The following is a 20095-nucleotide window of genomic DNA, read 5'->3' as shown; positions in this document are numbered from 1 at the left end:
GAACTCATTTAGCGTACCATGTGTTGCTGCAGCTGCTCTCTGGCAGTCTCAGGCAGGCCACCTGTGGGTTTGGCAGCGGACAGCTGACTCTCTGTGCGTCTGAGCCACTGCAGAAACTCCTCCAACTCTCCATGGAAACCCTCCGCCTGACAAAGAAACCATGCAGGGTAAAGACAATGAGCTAATTGATCCGACACCTGTACTACAATATTAAAGAGAACCATTCTCCATGCACAGCAACCCTCCAAACTGCATCCATTTTATTGAATTGACTTTAACATAATCCACTGAAAACAATGCATTTCAAGCTACAAACATATGCAGATGTACTTGTTTTTTATTGCTGCGTTCAATTAGATCTCTCTGTATAATGATGTAGTAATATCTAGAGCACCTGTTGCAGGGCAGCTTCCAAAAGCTTCTGCCTCTCATCAGTCTTCAGCAGAAGGTTCTTCCAGCTACGGTTGAGCTCATCCAGCTGGTCTCTCAGGTGGTTGATTTCGTCTCCAGGACTGGACTCCAGCAGCTCAGAGCCCGCTCTGTTCACTGTCTCCACAGTGGCCCGATGGGACAGCACATCGTTTCTTAAAACCTACAAAGGCAGCTTGATTAAAGGAATTTGCTTTAAAAGGGAGATAAAAAAAAGTTGAGTACATAAAAATGAGGCCCAATTTTTATGGCCCAATGTGACGTACATGATGCTTAGCCAGCTCAATTTCGATGGCCTTGGGGTCAGAGCTGATGGGTCGCTGGGTGTCCAGTGTGGCGTGAGTGTGACTGAGCCAAGACTGCAGCTCAGAGAGAGCATGCTGGAACTGACCTAGAGCCAAGAGCGCACCCTCCAGTTTGTGCTGGTAGAGAGAAGACAGAATCAAAACAATCAAGAGTAAGAACCTTTCATGTCTGCCCTCTAAAATGCCGTAACTACGCCACAACGTTTTCAGAGTTTTTTTAGTGAATTTAAATTAAATTTAGTAGTATTATTTTCATACTCCATTTTACAATTCCAAGACCCAATATTCAATAAACAGTTTGTAAGAATTGAGAAATTAGAAAATGCCGGGCAGTCTGGTTGAGGAACAACCACTCCCCGAGAAGACAAAGGACCTTTCTCGAAATTAACATTTGACTCTCTCTTGAGAAACTAGCATCCCCGAGTCAATCACCTCCCCCATGTTGTCTCTCTCTCACGCTGAGACCACCAGATATTCACCCAAAAATCTATATGATTTAATGTGAATAATTATCATACAGTATTATACATGTTTGGTATCATTTGAAATGTCTCAGTGCGACTGGTACAAATGTCTCATTCCCAAAGAAGTAAACCCAAAGGTAATAAAGTTCTTAAGAGTTTAGAGATAACTTGCACACAGAGGAGAGGGTGTCTTACAGGCAAATGGCATTCTGCTCCCAAAACGTGTAAACTCTGAATGCAAATTCCCATTGTTAGCAAATGTTTCCAAGTGAAAGAAGTTTCTGTCTATATAAAGAAATGCAACAAGAGGCTCAGGGCGATTCTGTAACTCAGATCAGCCCATAATGTTGAAGGACCTCAAAGACTTCAGCATTATGTATTTTTCTAAATGTCGGGCTTAGCCTACATATTTTACTCTTTATCTCTGAGCATTTGATGTTATTATATTGATTATCTTTGAACTGATTATGATATTGGCATGATACATTTACTTGACATAATAAATTGTTACATTTGATTTTATTCTGACTGACTCTGAAATTGTTTTCCCAAGTGTATTAAATGGATTCGTATATTACCGTCAGATTAGTGACGACTAATATTTGGCAGTAATTCAAGTGTACTGTACTTGGTTTGCAAAGACAAGGAGTGAATTTCTGTTTAGGACAGCAAAAATGCTGCTTGGCCAACCTAAATTTGGGTGTGTCTTACCTATGTTTTAATTTAATGTTACTTTAGATAAGTGTACGTGGGAAATCACGGCATGGCCAATCAAAAACTATTATAAGAGAAGCAATGTTGGTCGACTTATATCTGTAGTAGTGGCCATACCTCTGCCTGAAGTAAACATTACGTTAAATTCAAGTGTATGCAATTCCATGGGGGCTATACCAAAAGTATCTTTGATTGTGTAAGCGTGAATGCGACCATCTCAGGTATATAGCCAATTACCTCTGTTTAGTGACCAAACTGACGAGCTTGTGATCGTGAGACCCGCGTTAAACATACGGCGTGAGGACCTCAAAGTGACATAGCTTCCTAATATGAACAGGGAAATTCTAAGTAAAGAGTTGAAAAGAATAATCAAATGTGTTGCTACAATATTATATAATTGACCATTAACCAATTGGCAGTCTAACCTAAATTCGAGGTCGTAATGAAATGGAGTCAGGTAAAAGCTTAATTGTAATCAAATTACTTTGCCACACGCAGAGACCTTCACCCGTTCTATCGGAAACCGCAATTGGACCGATTTATACAGGCTTACAAGTTAAATATTGTATTATTAATAACAACAATTTAAGAATGAAATAATAATTCATTAGCTTAACTGTAGGATGTTTTAAGGAGCATTTGGAGCATTAAACTGAGGTCATAGGTGTGCATTTATCTGCATTTTATAATGTCTCATCAGAGTCTGAATAATCTGTTTTTGTAATTTGTTAGTAAATGCAAAAGTTGTCAGAGATGAGAAAACTGTCTCTATTTCCTCACCTGTCTGATTGTGATTTTGTCCACCAGGTTGTCCCACAGGTGGCGTAGCTCAGTGAGAGGCTCTTGAATCATGTCTCGGTCTGTTTGGTCGCTCACTTTCCTGAGCAGCAGCTCTCCTTGGTGACTAAGCTTCTCCATGTCAATCTGCTGCTGGTACACCTCAACTTTATATTGCTGTGTCATGTACAAAGAAAAAGGGTCAATCCTTTTCTAAAAAGCAATTTGAGCGATAAGAGTAGATAAGGTCCGATTCAAACCTTGAGCTCCTCTATCTGTTGTTTGACAGTGCTGAGGTCTGTCCCCACAGCTGGCATGTCACACAATTTGATGACAGCGTTGTCCAAGTAGTCAAACATGCCCTGATGAGACAAAGTGATGAATGTGAACACACGGTTGGCTTGATTAATTAGGGCAGATTTTGCTGTACCAACAGAGAAATAATAACCTGAAGAGCATCCTGGTACTGCACAGAGTCAGTCATGGCCTCTTCAAGTCTCTCCATTCTCTCTCTCCACGTGCGGTTCAAACCTTCCCAGGCGGCATTCATCTGTGTGTCAAATCAACAACATGGAGATATTTTGTTTAAATTTGAGTGAAGAGGGGCATTTCCCACATGTCTTATTATCCTTCTACCCTCTTACCTCATCAATGGTTTTCTTGACCTCTGGTTTCTCTGTCTCTCCACAGGCAAAGATGAGGTCAGCTCCAAGAGTTTGTACGATCTCCAGCTCTTCCCTCAGCCCATCTGTCTCTGCCTTAATGGCCTGAGTGTGAGATAAAAACATCATGATCTCATTCTCTTGAGATCTTTGTCTTGACACAACATTATGTAGTTTGATCTACTCAAGGACTGTTTTATAAAACTGGACACATTATTACACACATTTTGCGTTATAAGTAAGGATGGGTTAAAATGGTTGACTAGTCATCCATCTAATACCAGTGGTTCTTTTTCCTTTACAGCTGCTTGTTTTCAAACTTTTTTTTTATTAACAGAAACTGTAAGTATTGATATATTAAATTAACCACGACTCATTGTGTGATTTCAGAAGTTTCAATAATTTGTTCTTCAATTAAAAACAACAGTTATTGAATAAAAAAACAAAACAAGATTGTTTTACTAAACAAGATTTTACTAAAATACAAAAAAGTATTTCGTTTTTGTACATCCTTAGTGAAAACTGAATTTAACCTAAGAAAAAGACATCCATCTCTTTTGTTGGACTGACCTCTGCTGCCTCTATTTGTTGTTTTATGAGTGAGGGATCCACCCCAGGGTCTTCCAGCTCTTTCACAATGTCCTGAGAGTCACGGAGCGTGCTCAGCAGAGCGCCCATGTCAGCCCAGAACTTTCCGGCCAGATCTAAAACATCCTGAAGTTTACCTTCTCTTTCCTCCGCCCTCTGCCTGATTTCATCCCACAGAGAGCGCAGCCGCAAGAGTCGTGAACGCACCGCTAAGAATGGGAACAGAATGCAGATTTATCAAAACACATATTTCATACAGCCATATAGCATCATTTCAGATCAAAGATCTTTACCCTGTGCGGCAGGATCATCGTGTGGGGCTCGGCTGATGAGCTCTTCTCCTCGGGCACACAGGGCGCTGAAAGACGGCAGGAGTTTGTCCAGCTCTAGTCCTGTAGCCCGGTGCTCTGTCAGTTGTTCCCGGATCTTCTCCACCTCAGCGGCCACTGGAGGGGGAAGCCGCAAGCGCTGCACTGCCCCTTCCAGAGTCTCCAACAGAGGGTCCATTTTATCATGGAACTGAATGGAGAGAAAGAAGATGACAATCAAAACAAATACAGCACATTAAAGTAACTGGAGAAGGACCAGGCATATGGAGGAGGGAAGATTTATCCCAGCCACATGCAAAAGGGCAGAGGAAGTTGAAGCTAAATAAGAAATACAAGTACTGAAAAGTGTATGCTTCTGTTCTTAAAGTGAAAAAAAAAAAAAAAAAAAACAAATTCTTTCTTAAAATTGAGCATGGGTGTAGGGACTGGAAGGAGGTGTCAAAAATCTATTATTCTAAGGCAACATATACAGTATACGATTATGTGTAGAATAAGAAATAAGGAATCAAAATGTATATTTAAATTTTGCCCATCTTCTTGTAATTGTCTTATACTAACAAGACACTGCCTTTAGGTCAACTGATGTAAACTAAAACTAGTCCATATCACACACCTGTTTCATCAGAATTATATAAAGTTTTTCGATTTTTTAACAATTACTGAAAATTCCTGATTCTCAATCCGACACACACGTTATATCAGAGTTTAAATCAGCAGGTGATGGTGTTCTTACCTCTACCAGCTGAGGGTGATGCAGAGAGCAGTGATGATGGAGTGATGGACACACACAGCACATCCACAAACATGAGTGATGGGCGGACGGATGGACCAAACGGACATGGGAGGGAGAGGTGGAGGGAATAGGCAAGGGGAGATTTGCAAGCAGGAATGGGGGAAGTTTAGGGGATACAGGAATGGAAAGGAGAGGGTGACAGGATATGGGGCACAGGGGTGGGACAGGTGGAGTCACAGTACAGTGGAGTTTGAAGGGATGGAGGTGGAGAAACAGTACAATGCGTTAATTCAACAGCATGCAACAGGCCAGCAGGAAGAATCAATATCAAACATTAAAAAAAAAATGGACGAAACAATGGTTAATTAAAAGTGATGTGTCATTTAAAATAGCTTAAATGAACTAAATGTGCTATAAAATATGATGATGACAAAATTTGTTGATACTGTGCTGTATAATGCTGAACTGTGAGCTGTAACTCTTAAATAGTTGACAAGCTGGGCAGCAGTCCAAAGTAAGCATGCTAACATTTTGGAGCAAATACCTGGACAGATTGTGACACTGCTTCATCCAGTGCTGTGGCTCTACTTTTGACGTCTTCTTTGATTCTGATGTAACGTCTCTCTGCTTCATTAAAACGTTGTCTCACTGTTGCTCCTTCCTGGGCACTCAATTCTGCCAGCTGTGGGCCGATCTTTAGCAGTTTGTCTATGTGTGGCTTGTGCTCAGAGATGGACTCTCTCAGAAGCTAGACAGAAAAACATATGAAACATGTCATGTGCCAGTTTTGAGCATCTTAGACCATGTCTATAATCACAAAGAAGCAAAAGGGGCTCAAGTCCTTCATCTGCACAAAGCCCACTTACCCTCATCTGTTCTTGCTGTTGTCTGAGTGCCTCTGTGTCGATGGCGGGAAGGGGTAGCTGGGCAATCAGAGTCTCGGTCTCGCCCAGCCAGGGTTCAAGTTCCTCATGTGTCTCCCAGAAACGAGCCACCAGCACCTGAGCCTGCTCCAGAGCTGAGAAGCGCTCAGCATGACTCTGATTTACTGCTTCATAACGAGCACTTAAAGAGTCCGTCTTCATCTACAGGAGGAAAAGGAAAGAGGTTTTAGCGGGTCAACCAAATTAGTCTTTTGAGAGACTGAAAAACAAGTTTGCACTGTTGTTTTTCCCAAACATGACTCAACAAATCAAATCTCCGCCGAAAAATGCATGAGTCACAATTCAATTTTCCTAATCTAACCTTTCGCTGAAGAATAATTACAGTACATGGATTACTCTGTCCCCTCCCTCCCTCTCTTTCTTCTTTATTTTGTCTCTAACCTTCAGAGCCTCTCTCTGCTGTTCACTGCAGCTCTCTAGGATGTCCTCTCGTGTCTTAAGAAGTTGGTCCACGGTGTCTTTGTGACGGATGATGTCAATGTTAAAGGCTCTCTGGACTTGGAGCTGTGTCACAGTCACATCGGGCTCTAGACTCAGAGGCCCCAGAGACGCTAACTTCCTCTCTGTCTCTCCGACCCAGGTCAGCTCCGCATCGACTGCCTCTTCATACTGAAACAATAACACACATAAATACACTGCCAAAAAAGAAGTGTGACAAAAATATTTACAAATTCAAGTAAGCAACATGGACACAGTGTCCTAAATCAAATATTACTAAAGCAACAATTTATGTTACATATTTATAATAATAACATTGTACATATGACATAAAAGCAAAACTTTTTTGTGATAACATTTTAAAATAGAATGAAAACAATAAGCAAATAATTTGAATATTATAAAAAAAAAAGAAGATAAAACTACTTTCTAAAAGAAAATACCAATGCTTGCAAGGCAGGGAAAGATTGCTTAATCCTTAAGCAATAGTTTATATATATATATGATGACAACCCTATGTGTATATGACTTTCTTCTTTCAGACGAATACGATCGGAGTTATATTAATAAACACTCTGACGAGCAGTGATATTGGCAGTGAATTGCAACCATCAGTATGAAGCTCAAAAAAGATTGAGAGTAAATCATGGGGTAATTTTCATTTTAAAGTGAACTACTCCTTTAATGAAACACACAGACATATAAATGTACAGTATTTGTTGCAGTACCTGCTGTGACCTTTGGATGGCAGCCTGCACTAACTGCACTCTCTGTGTGATGGTCTCGTCTGCTTGGCGGTAGCGCTGATTGGCATCGGCGACCAGGCGGTCAAGGCCTTCCCGTGCACGCCAGGGCACCAGATCCAGTAAAGCACTGCCTACCTCATTCACAGTGTCCAGAACTAGCCTCTTCTCAGCAGACACGCACTTCAGCTCCTGAGGCAAAAATACACACAATATAAAATAATGAATGGACTGAAGACATAAAAGAAACTAATTTTATTTAGCAAAAACAAAAATAGCTGTGTATGGTCTAAAAGAAAACAAAAGAAAAAAGTAATTAATGAACTACTGAAAAAAAAAGACATCCTCACCCTCTGTCTGTCCTGATAGGCTGGTGTTGTGTCTGTCTCAACGTTGTTAAGCTCCGCCTCCACGCTATCCAACCATTGGTTGATGTCATCGTGTGAGCTAGCAAATCGTGTGGCCAACTGAAGGGCCTGTTCCAGAATACGAAGGGCCTTGCTGCTGCCCGCTGTCATCTCTGCGTAGCGGCTTTTGATACCATCTAACTTCTCCTGGATCAACAGGACCTCCTCACCTGCCACAGAGATCAAACATGATTACAATCAACGGAGGAATTTGGTAATACACCAATGAACAAAGACTGGATGGTAAAGTACCAGTGGTTTGTTTAAGCAGAGCTTGTCCATTCTTAATGGCCTGGTCCACTGTCTTCTTCCTGCTGATAATCTCTTCATTAAGAGCCTGTAGGGGACCAGCAATAGAAACATTGACACAGGAAATAATTCAAAGTAAAGATCAGAATGTAATCAACAAATTATTGATCTCAAAATTATTTTAATTTGGATGCTTTTCTCAGCAAATATTGGTATATGTAATTAATTAGATTAATTAACCAGCATTTCATGTCATTTATTTGATTAAAAGCTTAAATTGACTGACAGCCCAAGTGTAACTCTTTCTTCAGTGAGTGACAGCTATTTTTTCGGATGAGGGCCGCTTGGCAGTATTCATCTTCTCTAAACTGAACTTTTACTGCATTGTTGGTCCTGGACTGCTACACCCAGCAAAACCGTACCAGTGTGTGTTTGTGTTGCTGCTCTAGTAGCTCCGGCTGATAACTCTGTACTGAAACTTCAGCCAGTCTCTGGGCCACCTCAGCTAGCCAGTTAAGGACTTCCACCTCTTCTTCTCCAAATAGCTGTGCATTGGCCAGGGCCTGCTCCAGCATGGCCTCTCTCCGATCGCACCAATCACGCAGCTCCGTGTGCCCATTGCGCACTGCCGCCACACGATCACCCAGCCAATCTTGATCAGCCACACAGCTGAGCGGGTGCAGTGATTGGCTGAGCATCTCTAGATGGTCTACATCATTCTCCCGAGAGGACACCTCCTCATGGAGAGCCTGGGATTATAGCCCAGATTAAAGAGACGTGATGGGATGGGATGAGTCGAAGGAGGAAAAAAAGACAAGGCAAACATAAACATACATGACAATGCAGAACAATGATAAATCATAATTAACTGATGCAAGTAAAAAATAAAAATGTGAATCAACACAAGGTGAGATGGGAACACAACCATAAAAAAGAAAAAAAAAAAGAAATCATGATGAAATTAAACTGAAAAACGGAAAGGATGTGGGCAGGATCACGACCAGAGACCTGGAATCCGTGCCTTCTTAGATAACTGCACTCCTACTTGTCCATTTAAAACCACAGGAGACTGACAATCTGTTCTCTCCTCTGCATTTCTAGTCAGTCTAATGAAAATCGCTTGCTAAAATGATCTCGGTTTGGCAGCAACAGTTCCAGGACACATCTCTCCCAGGTGTTGCATATACTCTACCTTGTGCCTTACAATCTGCTGTGTGATTTTGGAGGTCTGGGTTCCCATTGGCTCAGCGGAGCTCAAACGTCTCTCTGTTGCGCTCAACCATTCCCCGAGGGGCTCCACGGCCTCATGGAACTGCAGCGCCAACACCTGCAACTCCTCTAGCTGCCGTTGCCTGAGGACATCAGGTTAGGAGGAAATCTGTGTTATATTCTTATTCTACTCTATTTTATGGCCTTGTAAAGCAACCAAGTGATTGAGTTCTGAGTAAGAGATTTGATTAAGAGGTTTTATGGTTGTGTCTGGGTGTCCGTATTGCTCTGATAATGGAGTTTACCTGGCGCTGGCCTTTTCCAGCAGGTTTGTCCATCTCTCTCCTAGGCTCTTAAGTTGTTTCTGGATTTTGTCTCTGTCTTGTGTCTCAGCCGTAGCAGCGATACGCTCTCCTTCTGCCCTGATCATCTCTACCGTCCCACGGCGGTCATCCAGCAACCGTTGCAGCAGCTTATAAAAATATGGAATAAAGGTTAGTGACCTAAATTTATTTATTTTATATTATGTAGAAGGATAGATTAGTCTAATTAGTCTGATACAAAATAAAGGGTCTATCAACTTGACTGAAAAATGAATATATAAATGAAAAAAGTTTTAAATGTAGGTAATATTAAGATAATGCAAACCCCCTTTCAAATGTATTGAAATTAATTCAATTCAAAATTCAATTCAAAATTGATTTAAATGTAACCTTCTGCTCCTGAATTTGTGCCTTGACCACCCGGTACTCAGCAGATGGAGGTTTCTGATTGACTATGAGCTCCTCTGTGTCACTCAGCCAGCTCAAGAGTGGCTCTAGAGCATCTTGGAACTTCCCACAATGCAACAGGGCCTCCTGCAGCTGTGCGATTCTTTCAGCAACCTGTGAATAAAATAAAAATTTCAAAAAGACTTTCTCTCAGTCCATTAAGAAAGCAGGCTAAAAATAGATGCAAGCTTACCCTCTTGTTGAGGGAGTTCCAGCGCAGGTTGGTGGTCTCCAAGTCATGTTCCAGGGCCTGAGTGTCGGTGTGTTTGGCTGCACTCTGGATAAGACCTTGACCCACAGCGTTGACATGCTGCAGTTTAGGCTGAATGCTGTCAAACTGCTCCCTTTCCACTGCCTAAAGTTTGAGTGATAGAGAGAACAATTGACTTGAGTAGTGCATAACCAACACTCTTGTTATGTTACTGGACATGTGATATGACAGAATGTGTCTAAACAGGTCAAGGCTGTACAAACACAACAACATGATAATGGTGGCATGGCCATTTATAAATGGGGAAGCAGTTTTCAGCCCCCACACATTGAATGAAATTAAATCCAGAGCCTTGGCAGCAACATTGTACAGCTCTATTTCTCCAACAGCCTAACACTACAGCTCTGACAGAATATCCAGCACAGTGGTTCCCCACAAGCAGGTTGCCAAATACCTCTAACCAACACCATAACCAGCAGTTACCTAAGAGAAGTTTGGCGTCATCATGAAACCAATTTTAGTTTTGTAATGTGACTTATCACAATATTCAACAGGAAAATGTCCTTACTAAATCTATCTGGAATGAGTAAGTAGAACTTCACTACCTATAAAAAAGTATGATTGAAATTCGGACATACTACATCCGCTATGCTGGCTTTGTTGTGTGACTTACAGTATAACTTCAGCTGCCACGATTCACTGCCATCCACAACTCCTCTCCATTGGATGCACACTCCAGAAACTCACCAGAAGTTGTAGGTCATCCGAGTGTTTTATTGCCTACTGTTTTATGACTACTATGAATTCAAACATCTTACTCATTTCACATACTGTTTTTCACCTACTAAATAGTAGGGAAGTAGGCATACTCGGAAAGCATATTTTGTCTAAATAAATGAAAGCGCAACATTATAATGCACAGTATGATAAATGGATATTCATTTTTAAGATAAAAAAAAATAAAATAAAATTGAAGAGTTAAATTATATTATTATTTTTAAATATTAACTGAGTGTTACATGCTGGCAAAAGTAATCTAACTGTAAATCGAAGGAAAATGAGCATGCGCAATTAAATAAAATCCAGCATCATTTGCCTGTGTATATTTAAGTGCTTTGCATGTGAGTTTAAGTAGTTTGTTTTTGCAGTTGCCTTGTTGCAAGGGGCTTCATTCCTGCTTTAAACAGGATGTCTGTCGGCCTCAAAACAATAAGCCACAGCTTCAACCTGCTCCACCCTCTCGTCGACAGTATATGGGACTGTGAAAGCATATGCGTCTACGCAACGAAGAGTGTTTGGTCCCCTTTTGTCTTTCTATATCCTGTCTAACATTAGCCTGAATCTATCATCTAGGCCTCCTCCTCTTTACCCACGGTGTGTACACTTGGAGCCATTTCCCGTTTTTAATCCTGATCATTCATCACATGTGGCACTTTACACCCACAAACACAAAAATAACTCCATTCATCTGCATCTGTAGCAGACCTTCCACAACTCATGTGGCCAAATCCAAGGGAAAGCTGTTAATGATTTCATAGACAATAATATATCTACATGTTTGTGCTATGATTAATAATTCACAACAGAAAGAGAGGGAATTTAGTTAGTCAGAAATCTGAACAAAGATGCACATATCCACATGCAAGTAGGACGTAGCTATACATATCCATACAACAACAGAAAGAGGTCAGCGCAAATAACAATCTCTCTTCTCTTTACTCGTTCTCTCAGAGAGTGTTTGACTCTTGTAATGCAGGCCTCTGGAAAATATCTAGGATGCCAGTCATTCCACTCAAACACTCTCAACCAATCTGGTCAGCAGCCCAGTCACATGCACACATACATAAACAGGACTGCTGCACACTTATCTCTCCAGCACTCTCTTTCTCTTTTGTCACCAAACTTTAAACTCTTGTTTCTCACTCTAACCCCCACAGATCACTTTTAGCTACTGGCAGCGCTCCATCCAACCGCCAACCCACAACATCACCGCCATTGGAATCTTTTGTTTCTTTCTCTTCATTTCAAACCACAACTCCACACTGTTTAAGCGGGTATGCGCACACTTCGCTAAAGAAAATATTATAATAGCTGGATAGCAGTTAACCTATATACCCCACATGTGCAGATTTTTGCTGAGCTTTCTAAACCTTATATTGTATCTGAAAGCATCACGAGAAATTAATTATTGTTCCATTTTTTTGCTGAAGGCAAGATAAAATCAAAATTACAATACCAGTCAAAAGTTTGGACACATGCAAATTAATGTATATCTTAAATTGAGTCTATGTATGCATTTCATACAAAACTGTTGCATTATTTTTTTTATTTGAAGTCAAAATATACAACAGTTTTGCTAACCACCATTTGGTCACTGCATATTTCCTATACTTATATTTGCATTATTTCAGAATTTTGAAATTACTATATTTTAATTACTATTTTGAAGTGTGGTCGAACTTCTGCCTGGTATTTTATTTAAAATTCATGTGAAGAGTGAAAAAAATAAAATAATAATTTACACATGCACATGTACTGCTAGACATAAAGTAGGCTGTACATGTCTGATTTCATGGAAATTTCAAGGTAATTTTTTTAAAATGTACTACAAATGTAGCATAGACGGGCATGGAATTCTTATTTGCATTAGACCCAAAGCATAACAATAAGAAATCCAAGGGTATAAATGTCTAAAAACAGCAAATTAAAATAGAAAAAAAGAAAAGAGGCTATCTTGTCAGTCTGGACTTGATATCACAGGAAATCACAAGAATATCATTTCTTTCAAATCAATGAAAACATAGCCTCTAGCAACTTTCTTGTTCTATAGAGACTTTTCAAAACTCTCTCTCCAGTCCTACTCTTCCTGTCTTTGCTTTCACCTCCTGTGTTTTTCCGGTCTCTCGGTCCCTCAGCCCCTCTTTACCCCCCCTGTTTCCTTTTCAAAGGACTTTGCATGACTACATTTTATCTGACCCAAATGTTTTAACAAGGAAATAATTTACATGGTTCCATTAATACATACTTAGCAAATTAGGTTGAAAACAGTCAATGAGTTTACAGCATATGTGACTGCTTTGTTATGGCCATTGTTGTGCCGACGGGGCCACAGGGTTTGTTCAAACTCTTTTGTTTGTAGCAAAAGAGTATGAACACCTTTAAATCACAGGTGTTTCCCGCACTGTCATCACTATCCAAACAATCAAATATACCCGCTGTTACCATGCCATAACAGTGCTCTCACTCCCACCCTGATTGCTCTTCCCTTTCCATTGTGCATATCAGTGTTTGTTTACCTGACCATCTCTAAAACTCTACACTGGACAGACTCAAAAATGAGTGTGGGTTTCAGATGTTACGTCAGATGTTTCTTCTGACGCCTCTTATTGCTCATGCAGCTCTTATTTTGAGTACTACCAGGTGTTCTGCCATAGAGACTCTTTGTTCATTCATGATCAGGCTGTTGCAAAATCTTCTAACTTTACCCTCCAAATCAGCACCCATTGCAAGCGTGCAATTTCACTGGAGACAGCCCGTAACGGAGAGCAGCTCCAAAAGATTACAAAGATCTTTCCTGAGCTTTGGGCATTGCGGGGGCGAGAGTCTGGCCCTGCGTTGATAGGACTGACATGTCCTTATCATCTGTTTACATTTCCAACAACTTTATACAGTGTTTGTGTGTTACTACCAAATGTGGCTCTTCTTACAGGGCCTCATGTTTATTTCTCATTTCCTTATCTCAATTGCAGCACCATCAGACTGTAGCTGTGAAGAAAAGAGGGGGATTTGAAGTGGGATGAGATTTTGAGTTGACGACTGACTGGAAGACAGCCACCCCTCAAATCAGTCATTTTGTTCTGCTCTTTTAATTTTTTTTAATCCCAACCAAGTTTAAATATAATTTGCTAGCTGATCCTGTTCAGTCCCTCAGTTGCTATAATCCTCTCCACCCAAATCCAGCCTGATAGGGTTCCTGCATCTGATTACACTTGAAGGGATGGGGAGTTTTGAGAGTGACCATACAGAAAGGCAGATTTGGCCCAGGCAGAGGGTCAAATGAGATGTGGATGATCAGTCAGGCTGATAGTAATGCAATAACCATCCAGAAAGCTTAAGAACTAACAGGCAGTCTCTCGGCCATCCGCCACTGTCACTGTGAAGCAGAGCAGACACAGGCCTTGTCACGACAGCCGAGAGAGAATGTCAAGCGCACACTCACATTATGTCAAGAAATGTAATATGTATTTACAAAAAACATTCCTGTCTGTTTTTTGACTCCTAAATCTTATTCGGACACATACAGTGTGCTCACTTAGACAAAGCAGTGCTCAAACAGGCAGAAAAAAGCAAACGCATGCAAATGTGTGCACAAACCCATTTGCCTGAAACCAAACACACAACCGATCACTAGGGTTTGACTACTTTGGAGTAAGCATGCTTTTTTAACTCAACAAGCTTGTTTGTGTTCACGTGATCCCCACTGCAATGCACAAAGAATCCAAGGATATACACATACTATGCGCCTGAAGACATTTCAGACAATAGTGATTATGAATATTAATGAATTAACCAATCATACATAAGAAGTCTGTGTTTGGATCCCCATGAACAAAAACACACATTGCTTCAAACTAAACACAAACACACTATTAAGGACCGGAAGGATCAATGAAAGGATATGCTTGGACATTAAGACAAAGTGTATATATATCAGTACTGAGCAAAAGTCTTAGGCATGTTAGTATTTAAAAAAAACATTAAATCTTTTGCTGTATGCTGTAGTGTATCAGTAGGAAATATGTTTATATTTCCAAACATTCCCTTTTCAAATAGAATTGTATGCACTCAAAAAAAGAGAGAGAACAAAAGTGCGTAGAACAAAAGAAGTTATGTCAACCAAGTAACTAAAGTTGTCCGCACACTGAAAAAATGCAATCAGACCAAAAAAAGGTCAATCAAAAATGTTACTTTTTGCATGTGAAAAAGGTGGGGCGGAAAAAGTGCAACGTGTATTAAAAACAGACCTTTTGTTTTGGTCTGATTGCATTTTTTCAGTGGGTGGGCAACTTCGGCAAACATTCCTTTTGCCATTAATTTTAATAATCGAGGGAGATTTTGGTATGCACAAGGAGTCTGACAACAGTTGGTATGCTCCACACGGAGATCTGATCTCACCATCATCGAGTCCATCTGGGATTACAGAAAACTACAGAAAACTGAGACAGACTAAATCCAGAAGAACTGTGGCAACGTCTCCAAGACAAAACCTCCCTGCAAAGCTAGAGCAAGTGTACAGAGGACAAACGCTGTTTTAAAAGCAAAGGGTGGTCACACCAAATCAAATATTGATTTGATTTATAGAAGTTAATTGATAAATAAAATCTATTTATGACATTATTTTTGAAAGCATCCTCACTTTACAGCACGTTTACATAAGTGCCTAAAACTTTTCACAGTACTGCAGCTTTGCAAGTAGGTTTCTTCAAGTATATTGGAGACTTTTGCCGCAGTTCTCAGTTTTTTTCTGTTTCATCATGTAATCCCAGATGGACTCGATGGTTAAGATCAGATCTCCGTGTGGATCATACCGGCTGTTGTCAGATTCATTGTGCATATATAAATCTCACTGGATTATTACAAGTAATGGCAAAAGGATTGTTTAGAAATGTAAAATTATATTTCCTACTGACACACTAAAAGTATTGTATGTGGGATAAAAAACTTTTTAACAAATCAACTTTTATGATTGATTTTCCAACAAAATGTGCTCCATTATTGTTCAATAAACACATTTTTTTTAAGCAAACATACACTATGAGTATAAAGTACTATGGGAATACTGGAAAACTACTGACTATTTCCAATCATTACCAACAGTTGTGTTGGCACCAAAGAAGTGTACAAATTACCCTTACTTTATACCTTATATCTTATATATTAGCCTCTCTTTTCCAATTAAACTAACTACAGTTATTTTATTTATTTAGGCCTATTGTTTAATCAGTCAATTAACATGCAGAACACATTTTGAGAGTCACTGCTCTAAAGTTTCTTTTCTGGTCACCAAAAGGACCAGCTGGTTTAGAATAGTCAACCTATAAACTGATAGTGTTATCTTTGCACTGACCACCTAAAACAATAAACTTAAGGAAGGTTATTTTACCTTTGTGTCCAAATCAAGGTCATGTTTTAGTGGTGAGATTTCTTCCACAGATCTTGCTTCACAGGTGGCCTCATAGTCATTGTCACATGATTCCACACCCTCCTGAGAGCTTGTCTGATTCTCTGCCTCGTTAAAAAGACCATGTAAAAGGCCTGGCTCTAGTTGCTCCCACTGGTCCCTCTGTTGGTGCACAGTGTCTAAGCCTGATCCATCTGAGTCCCATTCGCTATCCCCAGTCATTGAACCAAGTACAAAGTCAACACCTGATCGGGTCTCCTCTGACTCAGAGTCCAAATCCTGACAGTCTTCACAGACAGAGCCCCCATCAGACACAAGCCGCTCAGGGGCTGCCAGGTAAACAAAACTATCGGAAGAGAGAAATGCCCCTTCCTCTGGCTCAGGGCAGCATTTTGGGAGGGGGCTCGGAGGGGCTGATTCCACTGATGGAGATGGGGGACCATCCTGATGATACTGATGTGGCACAGCCACAGCTAAATAAACAAAACTGTCTGTTGCAACAAAAGCATCACCATCTTTGCTTTCAAGTCCTGTTGTTCTTGACTCATGTTTAGTGGTAGTCATGTTCAGGGGCAGAGGGGAAGGTGGAGCAGATTCAATACTGATATTGGGAGAGTCTATCTGTGGGTATGAGGCATCTGATTTTGGTGTACTTGTGGTCCCTTGAACAGCCTCTGTTACTTCCCACTCATGTGATGACACCTCCTCTTCAACAAATACTTCCATGGAGACTGAAATCTCTTCTTTCTCTGATTTTAAAAAAGCTCCCTCTTGGTCAGAAGTCATTTCCATAGTTACTTGAGCAGGCTCAGAGGAAACTGCATCCTCATGAGAGACAGTCTCACAGTGACTGTTCCTAACTTCACTTTCTGCCTCATCTTCCAAGACAGAGCACTCTGGAGACTGGTGAAAACTGTCCTCAATTTCCACCCGTTCCAAATCAGTCATAAAGATGGCAAGATTCATATTACATTCAACATCTGCATTCAAATTCTCTGGGGGGAAAAATCCATGCTGTAAGGAGATATGAATGTCAGATGTCTCATCTTGTTTCATCACCTCCTCTTGGTCTTGCTGTTCATGATCTGATAAAGCTCCAATGCCTATATCTGAATAACTATCTGGTCGCTCATAGCTCACAGTCTGAATGGTCTCAGATGGAATAGTCCCATCTTGGTGTAAGGATTGAATGCCACTTGATTCAGAATCTAAAGCATCTGCATCAGCTATATATGAAGTATAATTTTGATCATGGTTATAACCTTCACTATTACAGGGAAGACATATTTTCAGTTGGTTTTGGCTTTGGTCAATATCTTCAAGAGAAAAGCAGCTTTGCGTACATTCTGGTGAGTTTTGATTCATTTGTGTTACACGTGGCTCAGTCTGATCTGTGTGCTCTACATGATATATGATGTCAGGTGATGACATCACAACACAATCTTCATCATACAGTTCTGTGATGTCACATTCATGTCTGGCATCAGCTTGATCTATTTTCACTTGAAGCAAGTTGTCACAGGTATCCGAGTATTCAGAAGTGTGAGAAAGATCCCTCTTCTCAGAAACAGTTGATTTGTCTGTGTCTTCTTCCAAACACTGTCTTTCCAGCTCAAGAAAGAGTTCGTCTGAACCTGCCTCTGAGCTGGGGCAGGGGGAAGCACTAGGGGCCTCTGAGCCTCCAAATCCAACAGGTGGTGTCAAAAGGGGCCAGTGGCCTGAGGATGCAAGTTGTTGCGTTTCCCAGTCTTGTATCTGTGATTCCTCCTCTTCTACTTCCCAAGATAAACCACATGTTTCACTGCTCTCCAGTTTCAACACTGCTTGCCAATTTCTCTCCTCCATCTCCAGTCTCTCCTCCTCTTCTTTCTTTTCTTGCTCTCTATCCATCTCATCCTCCTCTAACTCCTCCAGGATTCTGCGTTCATCTTCTTCAAAGCAAAGTTCAGAGGCCGTCTTCTCTCTTAGCCCACCAGTAGGAGGTGGCCAGCCCAATAAACCATTCTCACCACCCTCCTGACTGATACAGGGAGACAGGGGCAAACCCCCATAATTAAGTCCCTCTCCTTCTTGCAGGAAAGGTGATGGAGGATCCAACAGGTACAAAGATTCCTCATCACTATCCTCACCAAGAATGGGGGGCAGTGGTGGCAGGATAGGGAGAACCCTTCCATGCCCAAGTGACCTTTTACTACCCCTCATACTGCGGGGCCAGGTACGGGCTTTAGTGGGGGGACAAAATACTGGTTTTGGAGGTATTAGTGGAACAGTGTCTTGGTCATGTTCCAGTAGTGGTGAGTCTTGCTCATTATCAGAGGTTCTAGCTGCAGTAGTATCTTCTGAGACACTTCTAACACACTTTGGGGCAGGAGTTGGTTTACTCTGCTCGCCCCTCTTTCTCTCAGCCTGTTGAGAGATACTAGGACTAGGTTGTAGAGTGTCCGGCTGAGCATAAGTAGTAGTCTCTGAGGGTGGTTGTTCTTTTGAGGGAGAGTGCAGAGCAGTAGCAAGTTTTTGGGAGTGCAGTTGGAGTGGCTGTTTTTGTCTGTGAGGATGAGGAAGATGGGAAAGAATTGGGCTAACAGTGGGAGTAAAAGAAGGAGAGCTAGAGACCGGAGGAGTTTGAGGACCTCCAGATGAGACAAGGGAGTGTGAGAAAGGTGTTGCCAAAGGAGACGATGATGTAGAAGGAATAGATGAGGCTAGTAAAGATGGCACGGGATGGAGAGGAGAAACTGGGATTCCAGCCCCAGACAGACGTTTCTCTCCACTCTCTCCAGGTGAAAGCTCTAAACGTTCTGCAAACTCAGGGTAAGTAGGGGGCATAAAAGCTTTCCAGGAGCGCCGATTTGGATTGTCCTTCTTGTCACCACCCTGGTGCCTCCTTTTTGTCACAACAGCTGCCCCAACGGCAGCTGAATTTGATGCAGGAATAACCACTCCAGAGCCGACTCCTCCGACAGGTGACATACTCTGAGGGTCACCGGTGAGTTTCAGAGCATCAAAAATAACTCTTTCATCCAGCTTTTTCACACCTGCATCAGAAGGCCCTCCTCGTGCAACAAATACTCCACATATGTCGGCTCCCAAAGTCCCATTGCTGGAGAGTGTACTTCCCTCACCACCCCCTGAGCCCAGAGTGCTGCGAGAAGGCTGGCTGAGCTTTGAGCCTTGATCAATCTGCTCATTGATGCGCATGGTGTCATAAATTGAGCGCTGTGGTACATAGCAGTCCTCAATATATGCCTCCTCATCGTCGCCCTTCCCAAGGCACCTGGGGTTCTGCCGCAAGCAGTCCGGGCGGCTCAGAGGTTTTCCCATCCCAAACTACAGCGCCCTCAAGGGGCTGAGATGGGATGGTTACTATTCCACAAACAAAGCCTGCAGTGAGTATTAGTGAGGTTCTGAACACACACATACAGTCATGCACTGAATTCTCAGTATACAATCTGTTATGATCCTCAACATCCAGCATAAATATCCAAGTAAGAAAAGGTACAAGCTCTTGATTCAGAGCTACATGTCGGCATCTGCACGTGCAATGCTGAAATGCATTAGAAATGTCTCCTTTGCATGGATAGATCTGTGCAGCGACATATTAAATATTAAGAAAAATATACAAAAAGCTGGTAAGTGTCTGAGTGAGACATCCAAAATCCATAACAGGATAATAGCATCCCTTATGGACAATATTCCTTTGTTTCCCTTCTGAGTCCTAAACCCTCAAAACAAGAGCAAAATCCAAAATCCTTTCCTTCCTTAGTGCTGCTTCCTCTCGACTCTCCTTCCTGCTGCCACAACAGGAAAAATCAATGCGGGGCTTCAGCTACTTTCACCATCTCCAAGAGCAGCAGCCAAAGCTGTATGAGGCTCCTTTTAAGGTGAGATATCCACACTCTGTTACATAAAACTGAGTTCGGCAAAGAAAAACAAAAAGTGCCA

General features: G+C 41.4%; 1 protein-coding gene across 21 annotated transcripts in view; it reads right to left on the bottom strand.

Moving 5' to 3' along the window:
• The window catches only part of macf1a (microtubule actin crosslinking factor 1a), a 172741-nt gene that overhangs the window by 15807 nt on the left and 136839 nt on the right, over positions 1-20095 (bottom strand). For 20 of the 21 annotated variants that reach the window (XM_079877833.1, XM_079877826.1, XM_079877827.1 and 17 more), the window contains 20 exons: positions 9955-10116; positions 9705-9875; positions 9297-9463; positions 8975-9134; positions 8205-8531; positions 7786-7870; positions 7477-7703; positions 7112-7318; positions 6327-6554; positions 5868-6086; positions 5546-5749; positions 4233-4458; positions 3922-4148; positions 3334-3456; positions 3138-3239; positions 2950-3051; positions 2693-2866; positions 696-851; positions 395-592; positions 18-146 (listed from right to left, as the gene is read on the bottom strand). In XM_079877833.1, coding sequence (XP_079733959.1) covers positions 18-146; positions 395-592; positions 696-851; positions 2693-2866; positions 2950-3051; positions 3138-3239; positions 3334-3456; positions 3922-4148; positions 4233-4458; positions 5546-5749; positions 5868-6086; positions 6327-6554; positions 7112-7318; positions 7477-7703; positions 7786-7870; positions 8205-8531; positions 8975-9134; positions 9297-9463; positions 9705-9875; positions 9955-10116 — 3594 coding nt within the window. The remainder of the gene's footprint in view (positions 1-17; positions 147-394; positions 593-695; positions 852-2692; positions 2867-2949; positions 3052-3137; positions 3240-3333; positions 3457-3921; positions 4149-4232; positions 4459-5545; positions 5750-5867; positions 6087-6326; positions 6555-7111; positions 7319-7476; positions 7704-7785; positions 7871-8204; positions 8532-8974; positions 9135-9296; positions 9464-9704; positions 9876-9954; positions 10117-20095) is intronic. The other variant, XM_079877825.1, reaches the window with a different exon arrangement.

The sequence above is a fragment of the Squalius cephalus genome (assembly GCF_949319135.1).
Source record: "Squalius cephalus genome assembly, chromosome: 8".
NCBI lineage: Eukaryota > Metazoa > Chordata > Actinopteri > Cypriniformes > Leuciscidae > Squalius > Squalius cephalus.
This window is presented reverse-complemented; position numbering and strand designations above follow the sequence as displayed.